The sequence below is a fragment of the Chiloscyllium plagiosum genome, unplaced genomic scaffold (assembly GCF_037043375.1).
Source record: "Chiloscyllium plagiosum isolate Xiang-an unplaced genomic scaffold, Cpla_swu_hap1 HiC_scaffold_9, whole genome shotgun sequence".
Lineage (NCBI taxonomy): Eukaryota > Metazoa > Chordata > Chondrichthyes > Orectolobiformes > Hemiscylliidae > Chiloscyllium > Chiloscyllium plagiosum.
In genome coordinates this window covers 25,828,431-25,852,489 of record NW_028270147.1, presented here as the reverse complement: position 1 = coordinate 25,852,489, position 24,059 = coordinate 25,828,431, and the positions used below count along the sequence as shown (strand labels likewise).

The 24,059-nt window shown below is 41.5% G+C and overlaps 1 protein-coding gene across 1 annotated transcript in view; it reads left to right on the top strand.

Moving 5' to 3' along the window:
- Positions 1-24,059, top strand: part of LOC122554210 (dihydropyrimidine dehydrogenase [NADP(+)]-like) — a 739,011-nt gene that overhangs the window by 160,692 nt on the left and 554,260 nt on the right. The window contains exon 3 of the mRNA XM_043698867.2: positions 18,737-18,819. Within this exon, the coding sequence (XP_043554802.2) occupies positions 18,737-18,819 (83 nt within the window). The remainder of the gene's footprint in view (positions 1-18,736; positions 18,820-24,059) is intronic.

Below are 24,059 nucleotides of genomic sequence, written 5' to 3'. Positions count from 1 at the left end.
AAGAGGTGAGTCCATGAGCACTGATGAATCACACTAGTGACGAGAGTGTGTTGCTGGAAAAGCACAGCAGGTCAGGCAGCATCTGAGGAACAGGAAAATCAATATTTGAGGCCAGAGCCCTTCATTAGGAATGATCACCAGCATCTGCAGACATCACTTTCTTCTAGTTGAATCACACCAGTGGGTAATTGGCTAGTTTGCAGGTTTGTTCAGACTTGTTTTGAGCTTTTACAAAGTGCACAGCTACAGAATAAAACCTCCCTGTTTGTTTGCTGACAAAAACATGTTTTTGTGTTCATTGGTTCCAACTAGAGCCTAGTAATTGCCCAGTATCGAATAGACCTGGCCTCCATAGTCCTCAGAGAATTCACAGATTGCATAGATATGTTACTTTCTGCGAAATCACAGATTCCACTGATATTTTGCACTCCGAGAGAAGAAATTCCTCCTCATCTTTGTCTTTATTCTGAGATTATACCCACTGGTCCCAAACTCTTCCACAATGGAGAGTCTGCATCTACCCTGTCAAATTCCATATTCTCATCACATTTATACACTGTTTGCTACTTCCAACTTCTGGATTGTCTCACCATTATCCTCATTGCAATTGTTGAACCAGTTACATTGGTAGACACTATGATTCACCAGGTCACTGAAGCCATGTGAAAATAAGAAATTGCATGGAACGTTCATGAAACATTGGCTCGTAACTTACGCTGTAGGTCTAATCCATGGAAAGACTTTTCAATCACCTTTGAGGTTAGTGAAGTTAGTGTGGATATATTTACAAATTACACCCCTCAGATTGTGTGTCAGTATCACAATTCTTTCAGGATGTGTTGCTAATTTCAGTGCAAGGACAGGGAGTTAGGAATGTGTTCAGTTCCAGTTTGCTCCCAGTCAAGCTTCTTGAATGGCTTGCAATGCCCTGTGAAAGATGAGAGAGAGTTTTGAGATGGGACATTACAAAACCCTAATACTGATGCATGTTAATTTGGAGTTGTTGGGAGCAACATAGGAGCCAGCCATTCACGTTACTGCTAAAGAAAATATTTTACCAAAATGGATTACTGTGTCAGAGTGGGTGTGGTACCGTCTCATTGGCTATTTGACCATTTCTTTGTGGCATGAAACTGTGATCCCTCGAATATCCTACCTCTTCCAACTTTGCAAAACAGCAACAAATCCAGTTATGACTGCTGTCTATCTTTGAAGATTGTATTTGACCATCATCTCCGGTCTCCTAGCAATGCTTGGCATTATGAACCAAGCATTGAGCTTGCCTCTTGTTCAATTAATAGATTGGAGTTTGAAGATATCATGATACTGGCTGTACAGATGAGGTGTGGAAGTGGGACCTAGAAATGATATAGGTATCAGATTTCCAATCCAGACTGTTAAATAAAAGCTCCACATCCCTCCATTTCTACTGGAGGAAAGAAATACATGAAATATTCAAAAAGCAACTAGGGTAATGAAATTTCTGAAAGGAGAATTTCTTTGCTCACCTTCACAGCAAAAGAGAATGGTGTCTCAGTGATGGACAGGAAACAAAATTATTGAAGAGACAGAATATATTAGAGTTGAGAGTGTGGTGCTGGAAAAGCACAGCAGGCCAGGCAGCATCCGAGGAACAGGAGAATCAATGTTTTGGGCAAAAGCCCTTCATCAGGAATGAGGCCATATCATATTCAACATAAAAACATAAAACCTATCACCATCAACTCCCCCCACCCCCAGCTTCATCTACCTATCGCATTCCTAGCTACCTTCCTTCACAGCCATATCTCCCTCCCATTTATCTCTCAGCCCCCTTGGGCCACCGCCCCCCCCCCCCCCCCCCCCCCCCCCCCCCCCGCCATTCCTGATGAAGAGCTTATGCTCGAAACATCGGCTTTCCTGTTCCTCAGATGCTGCCTGTCCAGCTGTGCTTTTCCAGCACCACACTTTTTGACTCTGATCTCCAGCATCTGCAGTCATCACTTTCTCCCAGTACACCTTTTCTCAGAAGGAGACCAAAACTGCTCGCAGTAGTCCCGATACAGCTGCAACATAACCTCCCTATTTTTAAATTCCATCTCTCAAGCAATGAAGGACAACATTCCATTTGCCTTCTTACTTACCTGTTGCACCTGCAAACCAACTTGTTGATTGAAAATTTTAAGATTGGAAATGGGGAAAAAAATTTAGCGTAGAGTCTTCAGGATCTGATCATTTCCAGTATTGAATAACACAAATGAGGAAGATACAGCATTAGAATCCTATCTAACTGACATGATGCAAATGTAGCAGATTGCATTGACTGTCTGGAAAGCTAATGAAAGGACTTCCTCTCTTTGAACAAATTTGTATTTAAATTGATCAATGAAGTGTCTGGCATCAACTAATTTTGAATGTGGCCAACAGTTATCCAAATCCAGGAAGCTTTAGTAACTTTCTGAGGATATTTAATAAGTTCTAATTTCATGATAAGTTTGAAATTTCATAGTTCAGACTAAGTTTGGATTAGCATGGATGCTGATGTAATAAGAAATAAAACAAAGAAAAGAAGCCTTACATAATCAGGATGTGCAAGAAGTTATTCCTATCTAAGATGCAGCTATTTATGGTTTACCTTTTGAGGATCCACATTGATATCAATGATATTTAAACAGATCTAATATTACTATATGCAATTTCAAGGACAGGAAAGATCATATGGAGACATAAGGTAATTCCAGTAGCTAAGTTATTGAAAAGAAAGGCTCTTCTGTTCACAGTCCCCAGGTAGATAAAATATACCTATACTGTATTCCCCTTTCTGCAGATTTCCAATTTGCTATGGTGGGGAGGTTGAGTATTCCATTGAACCTGAGAGTGATGCCGCTAGGTGTTCTCAGCTCCTGACAGGGCCATCCGTTCAGAGTAAGGTCAGAGATGAGGAACCAAGCAAAGCACATTTCCAAAACAAGTGCTCCACAGTGATCCAGGCAGAAGATGCTAGTGTGATACCAATGGCTGCAATGGCAGGTGACCACAGCAGTGTAGAGAGATTCCAAATCATCGAGGTTTCCTTCTTTGTCACTGGAATTGGATCACTTCTGTGTACATGGACACATTGCATACACGCGCACACACTACACGTGCGCACAGGCGTGCACAACACCACCAGCACACGCACACGTCCCACCCCACACACACATCCCACCTCACAAACCACACACACCCCATCCCACATGCACACACCCCACCCACACAAACACGCATGCATACACCACTTTGAGCACACACTACACATGCATATGCACATGCACCTGGGCGATTGGAGTGAGGTGACAGTGACAGAGTTGTGAGATCTGGAAGTCCCTAGCTTCAGTCTGGGACATAGCTGGTGGAGTTTGACTCAGTTGTTTTGCTCTCGGAATAAGAACAGGAGAGTGTTTTAGCCGCTTTCTTCACTATTGAGCAATCACCTTTAGAGCCCACTCTGCTCCCAACATGTGGGAAAGGGGCTAGAAAAATAGTCTGTTCCATTACCAACCTGGCTAAAAAAAACTGCATCCAACAGGTTCTGAAAACCAAAGTCAAACTCAATCTTCAAATCTTGAATGTATGAGCTATCAGGGAGAAGGAGTGAACCAGTCAAACAGAATGAAGAACTGCCCTTGTTGCTGTGATCTCAAGCACTTCAACATTCATATTAATGCCCTGCTAGAGACCCGATGAGCAAGTGAAGAGCAGCTAAGGGAGGAAGGTGATTGTTATATCTTCCTCTCGAGTGGTAAAACCTAGGTTCTTCCCAGGATGCATGGAATTGGATTCTCTGTCAAGAACAAACTCTCAATCAACTCACAGAGCTCCATGTTAGCATCAATAATCGCTTCATAATTCTTAGTCTACAACTTACCAAGAACCAGCAGGCAACAGGTATCAGTGCCTATGCTCCAACCATCGATGCCATCGATGAGTCCAAAGAAGGCTTCTATTTCGCTCTGGACACTTGGGGGAGTCTCCTGTATGAAGAGACACACTTCGTTGAGGACATCTGACAGCAAGAGAAAATGCAGAAAAGGAGCTGGAGAAAGAACAGCCAATGATCTCAAGGTCAAAGATCACTTCCACCCCCAGAAAAACGGCCAAATGTGTAATCGGAGATGTGGTTCTAGAATTGGGCTGATCAGTCACACAAGGATGCATACAGAATCTCCTGGGTGGGCAATCATACTCATTATAGTGAGTAATTGCTGATGATATTGAATATCAAAGTTTGTGAAGATATGTTGAAGGCAGTGTAATGACCCACATCCTGTGAAAGAATAAATAATATATATATATTACATAAGGATACATGAGGATTTACAAGCATTGGCTTAAGCACAAAATAAACTTTACAAGGATGATATCAGAACTGTAAGAGTGTAGTTGTCAGAATTACTGAAATAGTTGATGCCCTTTAGAAAAGAGAAGGTTGAAAGTGAATAGATCGAGATTTTTAAGTTATGGAGAAGCTTGAAAGCATAGATTGAGAGAAATTATTTCCAATGTTAGGGAGTATAAAACTGAGGGCTATAAGTTACTAATAATTTGGGGTGGCATGGTGGCGCAGTGGTTAGCACTGCTACCTCACAGTGCCAGGGGTCCGGGTGCGATTCCAGCCTTGGGCGGCTGTCTGTGTGATGTTTGTAAGTTCTCTCCATGTCTTTGTGGGTTTCCTCCCACAATCCAAACAATTGGCCATTTAAATTATCCATTGTCTTCAGGGATCTATAGGTTAGGTGCATTAGCTATGGGTAAATGTAGAGTAATAGGATCTGACTGGGTTACTGTTCGGAGGGTCAGTGTGGACTTGTTGGGCCGAATGGCCTGTTCCCACACTGTTGGTTTTCTATGATCCTATGAATCCAATATTGAATTCAGGAGGTTATCCTTTACTTGAATGATGAGACTGTGAACCTTGCTACCACACTCAGTGGTTGGGATGGATAGCTAGGATGGATTAAAAGGGATTTCAAGTTAATTACCTGATCCTTCAATCAAAGGATATGCTGAAAGGGTCGAATATGTTAAGTTAGGAGGAGACTCCTGTGGAGCATGAAAAGCAGAACAAAACTATTATATGAATGGCACATTCCTGTTCAGTAAATTCTGAGTAAGTTTATGGAATATAAAAGGCTAGGAACCAGAATGCCTAGAAGGAGTGGAAAAAAATAACCTGTGTATTGAAGAAAAATAAAAACATACAACTCCACCTGTCATTCTCACCTTATTCTCCATATCATGTAACATCTGTGGCTGTTCACTTTGCATTAGAACATTAAAATAGGGTTCTTGAAATGGATGCTGCCTGAATTGCTGTGCTCTTCCAGCACCACTAATCCAGATTCTTGAAATATTAGATTTGCATATCGATGTGAACATTGTACAGTCACACAATTTATACTCTCTACTGAAAATTGCCATCAGCTTATGATTTTTTTCACCTTTTAACAAATATCAGCATGTAACAACTGCAATTTAATTTTTTTTTAATCCACATGATATATTATGTTCCGGTGTTAATGCTATGTCTTTAGATAATTTTTCTGTATTTCCAATCTGCTTTATTCCAACAAGTGTGTGATTTTCTGTTCAGTCTGTGATCGTTATTATGAACTGGTTAGCCTGACTGATACTGAGCGCCCAATGTAAATATAATTGTGAAGAAGAAGCTAACCTAGGAATCATGGATAACTACTGACAATTTTCAAATAGATTCTGTTACATTTGTACAGTAGCCATATGATAATGCCAGGCCAATGCAACCACAATGTTTTTATATTGGTTATAATTGATAACTTACATTTATATAGCATGTTTTATGTAAAAAAAAAGATGTTTAAAGAATGAGGGGGATCTTATAGAAACATATAAAATTATAAAGGGAATCGATAAGATAGAAGTAGAGAGGATGTTTCCGCTGGTGGGTGAAACTAGGACAAGAGGGCATAGCCTCAAAATTAGGGAGAGTAGATTTAGGACTGAATTGCAGAGGAACTTCTTCACCCAGAGGGTTGTAAATCTATGCAATTCCTTCCCCAGTGAAGTAGTTGATGCTACTTCAGTAAACATTTTTAAAGATAAGATGGATTTTTGTTGAACCATGAAGAAAGTAAGGGTTACGACCAGACGGCAGGTATGTCCACAATAAGATCAGCCATGATCTTATTGAATGGCGGGGCAGGCTTGAAGGGCCAGATGGCCTACTCCTGATGTTCTAAAAATATTTCACAAGGGCATAATCAGATAAAAATTAGTCCAGAAGCAAGAAAAGGAGCCACAGCAGTAGTCGAATAAATGCCTGATTTTGGGTGGGTTTCAATTAAAGTGAGGGGAGAGGAGAGGCAGAGAGTTTTAGTATTATCCTGGAATCCCTACAGTGTGGAAACAGGCCATTTGGCCCAACAAGACCACACCAATCCTCCAAAGAGCATCCACCCAGATTCACCCTCCTACCCTATCCCTGCATTTCCCATGGCAAATTAAGCTAATCTACACATCCCTGCTCACTGTGGGCAATTTAGCGTGGCTAAACCACCTGACCTGCACATCTTTGGACTGCGGAAGGAACCCAGAGCACCCAGAGGAAACCCATGCAGACACGGGCAGCTTGTGCAAACTCCAAACAGACAGTCACTTGAGGTTGGGATTAAATCTGGGTCCCTGGCACTGTGAGGCAGCAGTGCTAACCACTGAGCCACCCATTATGGAGAGAATTCTGAAGTTTCTGACCTGACGACTGCCAATGGCAGATCATAAGGAATGAGGGGGCACACAGGAAGATTGAATGGTAGCTTGCATGCTTATTGGCCTTATCACCTTCTGTTACTGCATTCAATAATTTGTTATTCTTAGATTTATGCTTTTTTTACCTCAAAAATCTTCCTGTGGGTTCCAATTTCCATCAAAATGAAGCACGCCCCATTTTGCTATATCGAATTGCATTTGTTGTTTATGTGCCCACTGGTGCTAATTTATGTCTTCATTCATCTTGGTGTGTGACACTACTTTGCACTCTCTTCCAGTGAAAAAAGATCTTTCCATATCCCGCACCCCTTTATTGCTCCGTGACCATCTTTTGAAATACATATGGATTCCATTTTAGTCATGCCCTTTCTTATTGTCATAAAATTATTTCTGATTAATGCAAAAACTAACCATTCTTATGGAATCATAAATTATTACAGCACAGGAACTATTTGGACCATGAATTTTTCTCTGTCTCTTCCAAAGAGAAATCTAGTTCATCCCACAACATGGCTTAACCCCCATAGCCCTGCATTTTGTGTTCGTGAATTCCCTTTTGAAAGGTCCTATCAAATCAGCATATTTAGTAATCACTGATCACACTTTACATGAAAAACGGCTCGATTCTTAACTATTATTTCTTCATACATCATAGTCTGGAATAAACAGCTGATAATCCTTGGTATAATAGCACTTTTTAAACTTTCACTGGAACAGGCAGTCAAACTTTGGTTTTAAAGTGTCCTTTTAAAGAATGCGAGAGCAGAGGGAGATAAAACTGGAAGTAATAGGAGAACAAAATGATTGTGAGGGATGATTTTTTTATCAAGGTAGTCACAGTTAGAATTTTCAAAACAAGGAAATCTAAAAGATTAATCTTTTCTTTTGGAGAACCAGCAATTGGATCATCAAATAATGCATTTGGCAGCAGCCAAGAGGCAATTTTGACAAAGAGCAAAGGGACAGTTGGACAAATGGGTTTCTAAACGATCTGAGAGGAATGCATTTTCTGGATGGTGAGGGCAGGGATGTGCTTTGAAGCTTGAATGAAACTTGGAATTTTGACATTTTTGAGCATTTTGCTGGGGAGATTCTGGATTCAGAGTCAAAGAGTCATACAGTATGGAAGCAAACCCTTCGGTCCAACCGGTCCATACTGACCAGATATCCCAAACAGAAATACCTGCCTGCACTTGGCCCATATCCCTCTAAACATTTCTTAATCATGTACTTATCCAAATGTCTTTTAAATAATGTAACCGTACTCACATCCACCATTTCTTTTTAAAGCTCATTCCACACACAAACTACTCTCTGTGTAAAAGCAAATTGCCTCTCAAGTGTCTTTTTGAAATCTTTCTCCGCTCACCTTATAAGTATGCTGCTTAGTCTTGAAATTCCCTACCCTAGGGAAAAGACACCTGCCATTCACATTATCTATGATCTATTATCATGATTTTATATAAGGTCAACCCTCAGCCTCCTACGCTCCAGTGAAAAAGATTCCAGCCTATCAAGTCTCTCCATGTAACTTAAAACCTCTGTTTGTGGCAATATCCTGGTAAATCTTTTCTGAACCCTCTCTGGTTTAATAATACCATTCTGATGTAAATGTAAATTATTAATATCAGTTGATGCTGTTGTTTGTCCACATTTATGTCTGGAGGTTTTCACTCAGTTGTGGCCATACTGTTTAATGCTTATAATGGCCTCTGTTTAAAATCCCTACTGTGTGGAAACAGGCCCTTTGGCCCAACAAGCCCACACCGACCCACTGAAGAGTAACCCATGCAGACCCGTTCCCCTACTCTATATTTGCCCCTGACTAATAATTTGCCTCTGACTAATAATACGGGCAGTTTAACATGACCAATTCACCTAACCTGCACATATTTGGATCGTGGGAGGAAACCCACACGGACAGGGGGAGAATACCCAAACACCACACAGACAGTCGCCTGAGGCTGGAATTGAACCTGGGTCCCTGGCACTGTGAAGCAGCAGTGTTAACCACTGAGATTCCATGGTAGCTGCGTAAGGGTTTCAAGCAGCCCAATCCTTGTCACCCTTCTGCTGGCACAAAGGCCAGCTGTACAATTCCCTGTTTAAAACCTTGGGTGGGATTTTTCCATTTTCAGTTGAAGTCTTTTGTTGAGCGAGATTTATGGTGCCCTGTACATCATAGCACAGAGGGACATTTTGCATACGACCTTTTGCTCATCACACCTTATTTCCTGTCTGTACCTTCATGGTCAATCCTTTAGGTTGGCTGCAGTTTTTTCTCTGTTTGCAAGCCACCTTGACAAAATGAGTCAGTGATATTCAGACGATGCTTAGAGTATTGAGTGCAGTTCTAGTCACTATTTTGTGGAAAGAATATGGACGCACTGAGACGAATAACAAGGATGATACTGGAAATGTGTGTGTCTCAATGAAGAAAGGATTGATAGGCTGGGTCTGAGAATGGCCGAGTTGATGTTGGTAAAATTCTGAAAGCTTCTGAAAGATAGAATGTTTCCTCTTGTGGAAAGAGCATGAGAAAAGGCTATTAATGTGATATAATCACCAATAAATCAAATAGAAAACTCTTTACCCAAAGAATGGTGAGAGTGTGGAACTTGTTGCCAAAACGTGTGGCTGAAGTGAACAGTATGAACACATTTAAGGGGAGGCTGTACAAAAAAAATGAGGGGACAAAAGTACAAAATGGCTTGTTGTGGTATTAGATTTAAATGAGAAAATACAGGAGAGGCTTAAATGGAGCGTAAATACTAGCAAGCATTGCTTAGACTGAATGGCCTTTATGTTGTGAATAACTTGTACTTTAAGTAAATGAGATAATAATTATTTTGAAGTGTGTAATTATTTTAATGTCTTTGTTACCCAATAGTCAAATTCTTATCTGAAATTTAAATGACTTGGTCCGAAAACATGATTTTGCTACCTAAATATTCCCTGATTCAGCAGCCTATCACTTCCCCTTCATCTACAGCCTAGCACAACTTCCTGATATTTACCTTAGCACTTTTCCCCTTAACGATGTAATATCGGCCTGACTTATGCTGTCTCTGTTTCACAGTCCTATCTACCCTGCCGTGAAAGTCTTGAACCCATAATAAGTTTGCTCCCCTGCTTTACATATTTTGGAATCATGCCTGGTTGTGAAATCCCAACCTCTAGCTCATTCTGTGGGTGTGGGAATAAGTGTTTTGGCTGCTTATATGTTGTAAATTTTGATACCATGTGCTATGAAAATGATTCTCTTCATCTTGGCAAGACTACATATACATGATCTGCAACTTCCCTAAGAATCGCTGAAGTCCTTATCCATGATGTCTCATAACCCATGCATTAGTTAAGGAATTCCCTTTTCCTATCCCTTAGTTCTTGTGCTGTCTCTGTAATGGAGGAAAGGCAGCTAGTAAAGCAGTTGACGATTGTTGCACAGAGTATCTATCCTTCTCTGACGAATTTCTGCAGTCCTGCATTTTTGCAGTTTAGGAAGGAACAGTGCCTCAGTAGTTCACACTGCTGCCTCACGGTGGAGGGACCCAGGTTGATTCTAGCCTTGGGTGACTGTCAGTGTGGACATTCTCCCCATATGAGCTTCCATTGGATGCTCCTGTTTCCTCCCCCTATCCAAAGATGTGCAGTAAATTGGCTTGGCCATGCTAAATTGCACAACAGAGTCCAGGGATGTGCAACTAGTTCCATTTGCCGTGCTAAATGTGGTATTATGGGGACAGGAATGGGGGTGCTGTGTGCTCTTTGGAGGGTCGGTGTGGTCTTAGTGGGCCTAATGGCCTCTTCTGCAATTTAGGGATTAGATGAGTCTTTGACCCTCGAGCAATGATGACTAGCCTCTGGAAGTCATAACTATTGGCCTTGGCATGTCTCTAGCTACAGAAGTACTGGGCAATATTCCTTCGAAAATCTCCCAAACCCACTCTCCTTCTCTTGCTACTGACCTCAGCAATACTAGTGTTTATTCAGACAAGTCTTGATCAAAATGTAAAGTGCTTGTTTTAGTATTTTAAAATGAACAAGCATTTCAGTTCTCTCTTCAGAACAGTCAACACACACATTTTACACACGTTCAGCTTGAAATCTCCATGTTTTAGTTCATTTTTGGGTGTGTATTCTTGATGATCCATTCGTTAAGACTCACTGTTATACCTCACAGTTGAACATATCCTTTAAATATGTTTGGGCCATGGTGGAGAACTTTGCGCTTCTTCACATTTCATTTCCTCTGCATCCTGTTTGTGTACTTGCAAAACATATTCAAAATCTCCTGCAGTTTATCCTGCTCAGCTTTGCAATGTACCACTTTCACTAGGTTTGCATCATCGGCAAGTGCAACCACTGTGACTGTGACACTTAGCACACTTGCAACAATGTGTATTTATGTGTCAACTTTTACATCCCAAGGCATGACACGGGAGCATTATAAACCAAAGTTTTACATTGAGCAACAGAACGAGAAATTGGCACAGCTGACCAAAAGCTTAGCTGAACAGGTAGGTTTTAAGATGCCATCTTGAATGCAGCAGCCCAGTGTGGAGCTGGGCTAGTAGCCTGGTGCAGGAACGTGGTGGCGGTGACCTGGTGCAGGAGCGGGGTGGCAGAGACCTGGTTCAGGAGTGTCGTGACAGAGACCTGGTGCAGGAGCTGGGTGGCAGAGACCTGGTTCAGGAGTGTCGTGACAGAGACCTGGTTCAGGAGTGTGGTGGCAGAGACCTGGTGTAGGGTTGGGCTGGCAGTGACCTGGTGCAGGAGCGTGTTGGCAAAGACCTGGTGCAGGAGCGTGGTGGCAGAGACCTGGTGCAGGAGTGTGGTGACAGTGGCCTGGTGTAGGGTTGGGCTGGCAGTGACCTAGTGCAGGAGCGTGGTGTCAGAGACCTGGTGCAGGAGCATGGTGGCAGAGACCTACATAGAACATAGAACATAGAAGAATACAGCGCAGTACAGGCCCTTGGGCCCTCGATGTTGCGCCGATCCAAGCCCACCTAAACTACACTAACCCACTATCCTCCATATACCTATCCAATGCCCTCTTAAATGCCCATAAAGAGGGAGAGTCCACCACTGTTACTGGCAGGGCATTCCATGAACTAACGACTCGCTGAGTGAAGAACCTACCCCTAACTTCAGTCCTATATCTACCCCCCCTTAATTTAAAGCTATGCCCCCTTGTAATACCCGACTCAATACGCGGGAAAAGGTTCATACTGTCGACCCTATCTAACCCCCTAATCATCTTGTACACCTCAATCAAGTCACCCCTAAACCTTCTTTTCTCTAATGAAAACAGCCCCAAGTGCCTCAGTCTTTCCTCATACGATTTTCCTTCCATACCAGGCAACATCCTGGTAAACCTCCTCTGCACCCGTTCCAATGCCTCCACATCCTTCCTATAGTATGGCGACCAAAACTGCACACAATATTCCAGATGCGGCCGTACCAGAGTCTTATACAACTGCATCATGACCTCAGGACTCCGGAACTCAATTCCTCTACCAATAAAAGCCAGTACGCCATATGCCTTCCTCACCGCACTATTTACCTGGGTGGCAACTTTCAGAGATCTGTGTACATGGACACCAAGATCCCTCTGCTCATCCACACTACCAAGTATCCGACCATTAGCCCAGTACCCCATCTTTTTGTTATTCTTCCCAAAGTGAATCACCTCGCACTTAGCTACATTGAATTCCATCTGCCACCTTTCTGCCCAGCTCTGCAGCTTCTCTATATCCTGCTGTAACCTGCCACATGCTTCCTCACTGTCAACAACTCCTCCGACTTTCGTATCATCCGCAAACTTGCTCACCCAACCTTCCAACCCCTCTTCCAGGTCATTTATAAAAATGACAAACAGCAATGGTCCCAAAACAGATCCTTGCGGAACACCGCTAGTGACGGCACTCCATGAAGAAACTTTGCCATCAACTACTACCCTCTGTCTTCTTCCATCCAGCCAATTCCTAATCCAAACCTCTAACTCACCCTCAATGCCATATCTCCTTATTTTCTGCAGTAGCCTACCATGGGGAACCTTATCAAACGCCTTACTAAAATCCATATATACCACATCTACCGCTTTCCCCTCATCAACCTCCTTCGTCACCTTTTCAAAGAATTCAATAAGGTTTGTGAGGCACGACTTGCCCTTCACAAAACCATGCTGACTATCCTTGATCACATTATTCCTATCGAGATGTGCATAAATCCTATCCCTTACAATTCTCTCTAAGACTTTGCCCACAACAGAAGTGAGACTCACCGGCCTATAGTTACTAGGGCTATCCCTACTCCCCTTTTTGAACAAGGGAACCACATTTGCTATCCTCCAGTCTTCTGGGACTACTCCTGTAGACAAAGAGGACATAAAAATCAAGGCCAATGGCTCTGCAATCTCCTCCCTTGCTTCCCAGAGAATCCTAGGATAAATGCCATCAGGCCCAGGGGACTTATCTATTTTCACCTTTTCCAGGATTTCCAACACCTCTTCTCTACATACCTCAAAGCCATCCATTCTACTTATTTGTGCCTCAGTATTCTCATCGACAACAATGCCCTGTTCCTGAGTGAATACTGAAGAAAAGTATTCATTCAGTGTCTCCCCAATCTCTTCCGCCTCCACACACAACTTCCCCCTACTATCCTTGACTGGACCTATTCCTACCCTAGTCATTCTTTTATTCCTAACATACCTATAGAAAGCCTTAGGGTTTTCCCTAATCCTATCTACTAAGGACCTTTCATGTCCCCTCCTTGCTGCTTTTAGCTCTCTCTTCAGGTCCTTCCTGGCTACCCTATAACTCTCAATCGCCCCAATTGAACCTTCACGTCTCATCTTGAGATAGGCCGCCCTCTTCCATTTAACAAGGGATTCCAATTCCTTATTAAACCACGGCTCCCTCGCACGACCCTTTCCTTCCTGCCTGACAGGTACATAATTATCAAGGACACTCAATAGTTGCCCCTTGAACAAGTTCCACATATCATTTACACTCTTGCCTTGGAGTCTACTTTTCCAAGCCACACATCCTAAGTCATGCCTCACCGCATCATAATTTCCCTTACCCCAGCTATAATTCTTGCCCTGTAGTACACACTTATCCCTCTCCATCACGAGTGTAAAAATCACCGAATTATGGTCACTATCCCCAAAGTGCTCACCTACCTCTAATTCTAACACCTGGCCTGGTTCGTTACCCAGAACCAAATCCAGTATGGCCTCACCTCTTGTTGGCCTGTCTACATATTGTGTCAGGAAACTCTCCTGCACACATTGAACAAACAAAAGTGCAGGAGCATGGTGGCAGAGACCTGGTGCAGGAGCATGGTGGCAGAGACCTAGTGCAGGAGCATGGTGGCAGAGACCTGGTGCAGGAGCATGGTGGCAGAGACCTGGTGCAGGAGTGTGGTGGCAGTGACCTGGTGCAGGAGCATGGTGGCAGTGACCTGGTGCAGGAGCATGGTGGTAGAGACCTGGTGCAGGAGTGTGGTGGCAGTGACCTGGTGCAGGAGTGTGGTGGCAGTGACCTGGTGCAGGAGCATGGTGGCAGAGACCTAGTGCAGGAGCGTGGTGGCAGAGACCTGGTGCAGGAGCATGGTGGCAGAGACCTGGTGCAGGACCGTGGTGGTAGAGACCTGGTGTAGGAGCATGGTGGCAGAGACCTGGTGCAGGACCGTGGTGGTAGAGACCTGGTGTAGGAGTGTGTAGGCAGACACCTGGTTCAGGAGAGTGGTGACAGAGACCTGGTTCAGGAGCATGGTGACAGAGACCTGGTTCAGGAGCCGGGTGGCAGAGACCTGGTGTAGGAGCGTGATGACAAAGACCTGGTGCAGGAGCGTGGTAGCACAGAGCTGGTTCAGGAGCGAGGTAGTAGAGACCGGTGCAGGAGCCGGGTGGCAGAGACCTGGCGTAGGAGCAGGGTGAACAGCCTGGCATGGAGCATGTCAGCAGCCGGCTGGAGGCCCCCTACATTGATCTGCTGTGGGGAACCTTGGGAGACAGACAATGATGTTTGTCTTTTTAGTTTTCCTTTTTGTTTTTCTGGCCTATGGTCATTCTGTGTATGGTTGTAATGTTTTGTTTCTTCATTTCTCTATTCTATAACTCAAGATTGGACCTTGGCACCTTTGTCCCAATATGGCGCTGTAAGTGGCGACTTATAAACTTTTCGCGTACTCATTTGAGTACATCAGACAATAAAGCTAATTAAATTCAAGGAGACAAGAATGAAAGAGAGGTGGAGAGATGGAACAAGGGGATTTCAAAGCATTGAGCCTTGGCGACTTCTACTGGTGGGATAATTAAAATTAAGGATGCTCATGAAACCAGAATTAGATTAGCACATAATGTCTCCTGGGGGGCTGGAGACCACCAGGGTGAGAGAATAGTGAGGAAGGTCTTCAGGAGACTTGAAAAAAAGGAGAATTTTACAATCACTGGGAGCCAATGGAGAGCAATGAGCACAGGGTGGTGGATGAACAGCGAATGGGGCAGAACCTTATGTCCATAACCAGCTCGGAGCAGCAAGCTTGGGGGGCAAGGCAATCGTTTGATCAAGTGGGAAATTTCTGGAAGGCTTCTTATCTCACCACGACTAAGTCAGGGCAGAGAAGGTTCCAGCTGGCATTCCTGATTGAATGCTGGTTATACTCACAGTGAGTGGTGAATTTGCCATACAAAAGACCAAACAGCAAATCCAATGGGCTGGATTGGGTGGGAGGTGGGTGGAAAGGAGGTAGTTGGAATAATGGCATCAATAGAGTCATAGAGTCATACAGCATGGAAACAGACTTTTTGGTCCAACTAGTCTGTGTAGACCAGGTTTCCTAAATTGAATTAGTCCCATTTGCCTGCATTTGGCCAATATCTCTCTAAACCTTTTCTATTCTTGTACCTGTCCAAATGTCCTTTAAATGTTGTAACTGAACAAAGAGACCTTGGAGTGCAGGTTCATAGCTCCTTGAAAATGGAGTTGCAGGTAGATAGGATAGTGAAGAAGGCGTTTGGTATGCTTTCCTTTATTGGTCAGAGTATTGAGTACAGGAGTTGGGAGGTCATGTTGCGGCTGTACAGGACATTGGTTAGGCCACTGTTGGAATATTGCATGCAATTCTGGTCTCCTTCCTATCGGAAAGATGTTGTGAAACTTGAAAGGGTTCAGAAAACATTTACAAGGATGTTGCCAGGGTTGGAGGATTTGAGCTATAGGGAGAGGTTGAACAGGCTGGGGCTGTTTTCCCTGGAGCATCGAAGGCTGAGGGGTGACCTTATGGAGGTTTACAAAATTATGAGGGGCATGGATAGGAAAAATAGACAAAGTCTTTTCCCTGGGGTCGAGGAGTCCAGAACTAGAGGGCATAGGTTTAGGGTGAGAGGGGAAAGATATAAAAGAGACCTAAGGGGCAACTTTTTCACGCAGCGGATGATAAAGTATGGAATGAGCTGCCAGAGAATGTGGTGGAGGCTGGTACAATTGCAACATTTAAGAGGCATTTGGATGGGTATATGTATAGGAAGGGTTTGGAGGGATATGGGCCGGGTGCTGGCAGGTGGGACTAGATTGGGTTGGGATATCTGGTCGGCATGGACAGGTTGGACCGAACGGTCTGTTTCTGTACTGTACATCTCTATGACTCTATGACTTTATTTCCTCTGGCAGTTCATTCCATATTTGAACCATCCTGTATGAAAATGTTGCCCCTCAAGTCCCTTTTAGATCTTTTTCCTCTTACTTTAAAAAATGCCCCTAGGTCCAACTCCCCCACCCTCAGGAAAAAGACCTTTGCTATTCATCTTATCTGCAACCTTATGATTTTATAAACCTTTATAAGGTCACCCATCAACATCCTTTGCCTTATTAAAGGAAGTTGAATGGGTCTAGCATTGGAAATGGGGAGGGTTTCTGTCAGAGGCACCCACTTCCCTCCTATGAGCCATCCCTCCCCCACCCCTCACCTCCAGCCCCAGCCATCCTCACTTACCTCACCACAATAATTCAACAATGGTCTGTGATGAAAGTCAAAGTGTATTTCCAGCCATGCAGCACTGAGATTGGCTAGTAGGTGTCAGGACGAAGTTCTGCCACATCTCCTAGCAATCACCCCACCTGACTACTGAGACAAATCCTGAAATCAAGTGTCCTCCGTGGAACAGGGAGCCACACCAGCAGGTTTCCTCTTAGCTGTGAGGATCTTCATTTCCTCAGGGGTGCCAGAAATTGGATCAGCAGGGATGTTTTTGGTAGCATTCTTTGGGCCTGTCTCTTCTCGGTGTGGGAACAATGTGGACACCAGGAGGCAGCCATGACTGTATTATGATGGCCAAGTCTGGAGGTAATAACTCAAGGTTTCAGCAACAGCCAAGCTGAGACAAAGATAGTGACAGAAACTTACAAGGGTGGACGTACACTGTGTTAACTGATAGCATAGATATGTGATCAGAGTTTCATCCTCTGGATAACAATGGTATCCATTCATAAAATATTTCTACTGAGTCCTGCTTTATTTTCCCTAAACTGCATCAGAACTCTTTCTGAATTCCAAATTGCTAAAAGACAAATCATCTGCTGTACCTGACCTTCTGTGAATGATGAAGAAAGAGATGGCAAATGTGCTTCTTTTTTCAGAGCTTCCTTGGGTTAATGGAAGTCAGGTTTATGTTCTGGTAAACTTGAAGAAAATAAAATTGGAAGCATTTTTCTATTATGAATGTACTGATAAGCCAGATGCTGCAGGCCATTGTGATTGCTATGCACAATTCAAGGGAAATTGTAATTCAGCTGTATACAAATAAATGCAACAACTCATTCACGAGTGATTGTGCACGAAGAGGTGTGACACAATGCAATAAATCTGAATAATCCTCAAATTATTTTGAATTCACTGTGGCCCAGCTGTAACCTCACATTCCGCTTTAAAATGTTTTGTTAAATGTTCTATTTCTTTCCTTTTTTTTGCCTTCTCCACCATTCAATAATTTGATTTTGATTTGATCCGTGTATCTAGGTACAGTGAAAAGTTTTGTTTTGCTTGCAGTACAAAGCAGATCACACCATACAAAGTGAATTAGGGTAATTGAGCATAGTTACTAATACAATATTACGGCTGCAGAAGAGGTGCACAGAGAGCAAGATCAACATTAAATTAAAAATTTGAAAAGTCTGTTCAGAATCCTAATATCAGCAGGGAAGAAATTGTCCTTGAATCTGTTAATATGTGTGTTCAAGCTTTTGTATCTTCTGCCTGACAGAAGAGGTTGGAAGAGATTACCTATATTGTGTACATACTCTTTATACTCTTGATTATAGTTCCGTGTTTTGCACTCTGCTCTGCTGAATTTTTCCCACTTCTTGTAGTTTTTGTTTTCTGTCCTTTTATTCAATTATAAATAAATTAGCATCTCTATATTTAGCCCTGACACTTCTAAAAGTATCTCACTCTTATTCTGATACTCAAGAGTATGCAAGACATGAGTATAAACATTTAAATTGTCTGCGTAGTTTTGTTTACCTTTTATATTTCTCTGATTCATTCTGTCCTGGGGATATTTACATTATTCCCAGTGTACAAACACTGACTCTGAAACAGCTAGTTTTCCAACTTAGTGGACAAATGCCTTAGGGAAGACAAACAATTTAAATAAAAGTAAGCATGGTGTAAATAGTTTTATATGTTTCATACATTAGGGTTTGTAATAAAATGAGATATTTGCAATCAGATATCCATGGCTGTCTTCTTGTATGCATTCCTCTCATACATGGTGAGTTAGTGATAAGATTTCCATGACAACCACATTGTGAATAAGATTGACTTTTGGCACGTTTATAATGTCAATTTTGATTATGCAACAGAAACACTTGAGAGAATATGTTGCTAGAGAAGGGATCTGTTTTAAAATGTGATCATGAAAGTAAACACTGAAAGGAAAATGTTTTTACCTGGTTTATTCCAGAGCCATGAGAAGCTGGAGAATAATTTTGATGACATCAAACACACCACTCTCAGTGAGCGAGGAGCACTTCGTGAAGCAATGAGGTAAGTCCAAGTCGCCATGGCAACAATCGCCGATTGGTAAAGGAAAAAGCCATTCTTTATTATTGGGAGGAAGAAATGAGTTCATTGCCACCATTCTGATCTTTTCTCTAAGGTATTAATTTGTCAGTAGAGTATCTTCCCTTGGGGCTGTGCTTAGGTTGCAAGGATGCAGCTAGTTCAGCTTGTGTGTGCAATCAGAATTTAAATAATGTTTTCACTTCAGCTGCCTGCCTCCACAAGACAAAAAACCTTTTTTTACCAGCCTGTCTACCACTTAAAAGGCATTCAATCATTTTAACCCAACTGCTGATTGGCACGATGACACTTTCTTCACCCCAGGAATTCTTTGTGTATTAGAAATATTCTAGTCTGAAGTGATTTTGGAGCAAATTTTATCAATTTCAGTGCTCTGAATCATAAATTTCATAAAAGTGGGATTATTCACATTTAAGCTGCAATATACCTATTTTTATTAAACTTTTATACATGCGGATGATATTTTAACTCAAATATCAAAGTGATTTGCAGGCCATTCGACGATTCAGCAACAATGATACTCATTGCTTTAATGTATGAGATGATGTTTAATAATCAGTTTATTGTTACGGTTTTTTCACAAGATGTTATTGAATTGAAGATATTAATTTGAGACGGAACTCTGCTGAATCAATACCAGTGAGGTGTAATGCTGATTGTTTTGCATCCTTTACTTGCCTGGCAATCCATGTGTCTGCGCGTATTTAGAGTTGAATTGGTTCATGTACTTTTTAAGTTGAGGAACTGTGGAATCCTTTATCTCTTTACCGACATAAAAATAAGTTTCTTTGGAAAGTTCACGTTGCCCCTCTTGCAACTAATGTTCATCCAGAGTGATGTTACACGACTTTTGTATGTTCATGCTGTTTACCCAAACGCACTGCAGCAGGTCGCTTGTACCAACAATTTCTTTTTATTGGTGATGTGACTCATTACTTTTATATTATAAAGCCTAGTATAAATGGCCCATAAGATTAATAGTGTGGGTAGGCTTAGTATCGGCTTTTACAAATTACATTTAATACCATTTCGTACAACTCAATCTGTAAAGTGTTATACAATCGTGTAAGTACATATGTTAACATGTACATCTATGTGAAAATTAAGATTTTTTTCACCCTTTTTATGATTTATTTTAATTGTGTAATGTTTAATCACCCTCATCCTTTCTTCGTGAAGATAGTAAATCTTTGCCTGATGCTTTTAGCATTACTGGGGAGGACCAGTGAAATCTAAGTTCAGCCTGAGAGCAAAACAGACAACTGACATCGCGTCTTCCATTCCATCCTGTCATCAATGTTCAAGAAAATCTGGAAGGGCATATAACTGGTTGCAATTTGTTGGGAATCATTTTGAGGTATCAATGGATTTGTATTTCACCGCCAATGTCTTTCTTCACTCTTTCTAAATTGCATAAATAAACAAGAGCTTTGTTTTCAGAACAAAACAGAAAAAAATTGTTAGCACCTTGCAAACTAGGTAATTGTTGAGAGGAATCTATAACCTTTGATATGATGCTAAACATTGGTATTCTAGAGCTCAGTCAGGATTTTTATTTTTATTTTTATTTCCATGATTTTTTTGTACATTTGATTATAATTTAAAAATTACCCATAAATTTGCAGGGAAGAGGCAGCAGGGAAGAGATTTTTTTAACCAAGGAATTTTAAAAAAACCTTCCAGCCCTAATCAAACTAATTTACAAAGTAGACCTTTTATTCTTTATTAATTTGCTGTATTATTCCCCATACAATGTTTAATTTAGCCAAGCATAGGATACATATCAGATATCAAGGATTACAGAGTAATTTAAGTTTCTGCATAAGACCATAAGACACATGAGCAGAAATAGGTGGTATGGCCCTTTGCATTGTTCTACCATTCAGTGAGATTATGGTTGATATGATAATCCTCAACTCCACTCTTTTACCTTTTCCACCTGTCTTTTGATTCTGCTGCTGATTAGAAGTTTGTCTTGAATATACTTTACACCCAACCTCGACAACCTTCTGTGGTAAAGAATTATACAGATTCACTATCCTCTGAGCAATGAAATTTCTCTTCATCTCTGTTCTAATTATGTGACCCTTTACTCTGACATTATGGCCTCTGCTCCTAGACTCTCTAACAAGGGGAAGCAACCTCTCAGTATCTGTCCTGTCAAGCTCCCTAAGAATTTTGTATGTTCAAAAAGGTCACTTCTCATTCTTCTAAACTCCAACGAGTACAGGCCCAACCTACTCAATCTCTTCATAAAGAAACCCCACTCTCCCAAGCCCAGCCTTCTCTGAATTGCCTCAATATCAACATCTTTCCAGATTTGGAGATGCTGGTGTTGGACTGGGGTGTACAAAGTTAAAAATCACACAACACCAGGTTATAGTCCAACAGGTTTAATTGGAAGCTAGTACTTCAAATTAAACCTGTTGGACTGTAACCTGGTGTTGTGTGATTTTTAACATCTTTCCTTAGATAAGTGGACCAAAATTATTCACAGTATTCCATCTGCAGTCTAACTAGTGTCTTGCATAGTTTTAGCAAGACTTCCTTATTTTCATATTCCATCCTCTCTGAAATAAAGGTGAATATTCCAATTCCATTTTTGTGATTTTTTTTTGTGATTCATGGATGAGGCCTCTGTTGTAGCTTTTTCGAGTCTTGTTCCATTTAAATAATATTCAGCTATTCTATTCTTCTTTCCAAACTGAATAACTTCACATTTTACCATTTTATGTTCCATCCATTGCCAGTTTTTGTCCATTCTTTCAATCTGCCTATATCCCTCCACATCCTCACCATTGCTTTCTGACCACTTTTTGTCACCTGCAAATTTGGCAACAGTACATTCGGCTCCTTCTTCCAACTCAATCATACATTGTAATCTATTTCAGCTAGCACCAATTCCAGTGATGTTCCACTAATTATAGGTTGTCATGTTGAAAATGTTTTCACTAACCTCTGCCTTCTATTAGCTAGACAGTCCTCTATCTATGTATACTACTGCCAACACCATAGGCTCTTACCTTATTAAGTAGCCTATTATGCGATGCCTGTTGGAAATCTAAGATATATTACATCTACTGATTCCCTTTTATCAATCCTGCTTGTTACGTCCACAAAGAATTCTCATAAATATGGATGGAATAATGTCCCTTTTATGAAGCCATGCTGAGTCCGTTTAATTATTTATTTCCAAATGATCTACTATTATATCCTTTATAAATCGGTTTTAACAGACAGCAAGCTAACTGGTATATTTATCTGATTTTTGACTGTTTCCCTGTTAAGTAAGGATGTTACATAAGTAATTTTTCAATCCTCTGGGATTTTTCCCAAATCTTAGGATTCTTGGAAGATTATTATCAGTGAATCCACTATTTCTGTGGCTACTTCCTTCCTAAGATGTAACCCCATTAGTTTCCTTTTCATTTGAACAAGGAACGAAAGTGGGTGCCTGAACACTTGGAGCATGCACAGCCATTCAAATCATGGCCAATCACATTTTAACCTCAACTTTACGTTCCTCCATATTCCTGATAATCTTTCATCTCCGTGGTGATCAAGAACCTATCTACCTGTGCCTTAAAAATAGTTAAACATTTTGCATCCATTGTCTTTTGAGGCTGGGAATTCCAAAGACTCTTAGTCCACAGACGAATATGAATTAGTCCATATTCTGTCGTAAACAGGTAACTCCTCATTTTTAATGTGTCCCCTAGTTTTAGATTCTCCCACAAGAGGAGAAAGTGAGGACTGCAGATGCTGGAGATCAGAGCTGAAAATGTGTTGCTGGAAAAGCGCAGCAGGTCAGGCAGCATCCAAGGAACAGGAGAATCGACGTTTCGGGCATAAGCCCTTCTTCAGGAATCATTTGTTTTCCAGGGAATATTTTACTCTGAGATCATTTATTAAACCTGCCTCATTAGACATTACTGAATCAAAATTGTCTGCAAGATTTTTTTTATTTCTGGATGATTCTCAATTAAAATCAAATTTGCAAAATGCGGATTTCAGAAAGGCAATCGACACCATCAGCCAATCATTGTATAGTTATATCCAATATCAACCCTTTTGGATTCCTTCAAATTGATTAAATGTCCTGACAGAATGATACTTTCATCAGTGAGACTCCCAACGTGACACTGCAACTATTGCCTACAGCCTTAAAATAGTTCAGTGCAAATTACAGAGTAATAGGGCAGTGCTTTTACTGCACTTAATGTACTTTTTTCAATCTTGACTGGTAGCACTTATTTCCCTATTTCTCAACATGACTGAAATCCTATTTTATCGGGTATTTGTTCCAGTAATGTGTGTACCTATTCATGGGAAATGTAATGCTTGGTTCAAAAATGATACCTCCAAACCAGCTCATTAAGGGTTAATTGTTAAGGGTTCATTGGACATGGCAATAAACAATTGAAGGAAAATATATGAAAAGTTGGCTTTGTGTAAAAGCAGCCTTTTGTGGTTGGGCTGTAACAGTAATGACCTTGACTTGACTTGGGAGCAGGCTAATTTGCGGCAACACTTGGATTTGTTTGTGACCACCAAGCACAGAGGAGTACTTGGGAAAGTGCCCAGCAAAGGCAATGCAGCACATGATATCAGATTCAGAACAGTATTAATTAGGGGAGAGCAATTTCCCCATTGAACTGTGTTTGTGAGACTGCGGCCATTCATATGCACCATTGGACTGGTGTTCATGAGACCAGTGCTCTGAAACCTGAGAGAGAGCTCCAAATGCCAGCCATCCAAGACAAGGCAGTGAGACTCATTCATGTGTGTAGATACAAAGTAGTTTAAGCAAATAAATTCACTTATTTATTTGAATATGTATTAAGTAGATTGAGTTAATAAATTAGATATGTATTGAAGTCAGAGAGGCATAGAGATGTACAGCACAGAGGAGCAGGAGAGTCAATGTTTTGGGCATAAGCCCTTCATCAATCACATTCCTGATGAAGGGCTTATGCCCGAAACATCGACTCTCCTGCTTCACGGATGCTGTCTGACCTGCTGTGTTTTTCCAGCACCACACTCCTTGATCTCTTGGTGACTTCAGTTTTGCTTTTACTCTTAGGACCTTGAAATACCCAGCTCATTTTATCCCAACTTGTATGACATAATAATTTTAATACACTGTAATTGGATTATAACATGCATGTACATGAGTATAAAGAATCAAATTTTAATGGCTATAA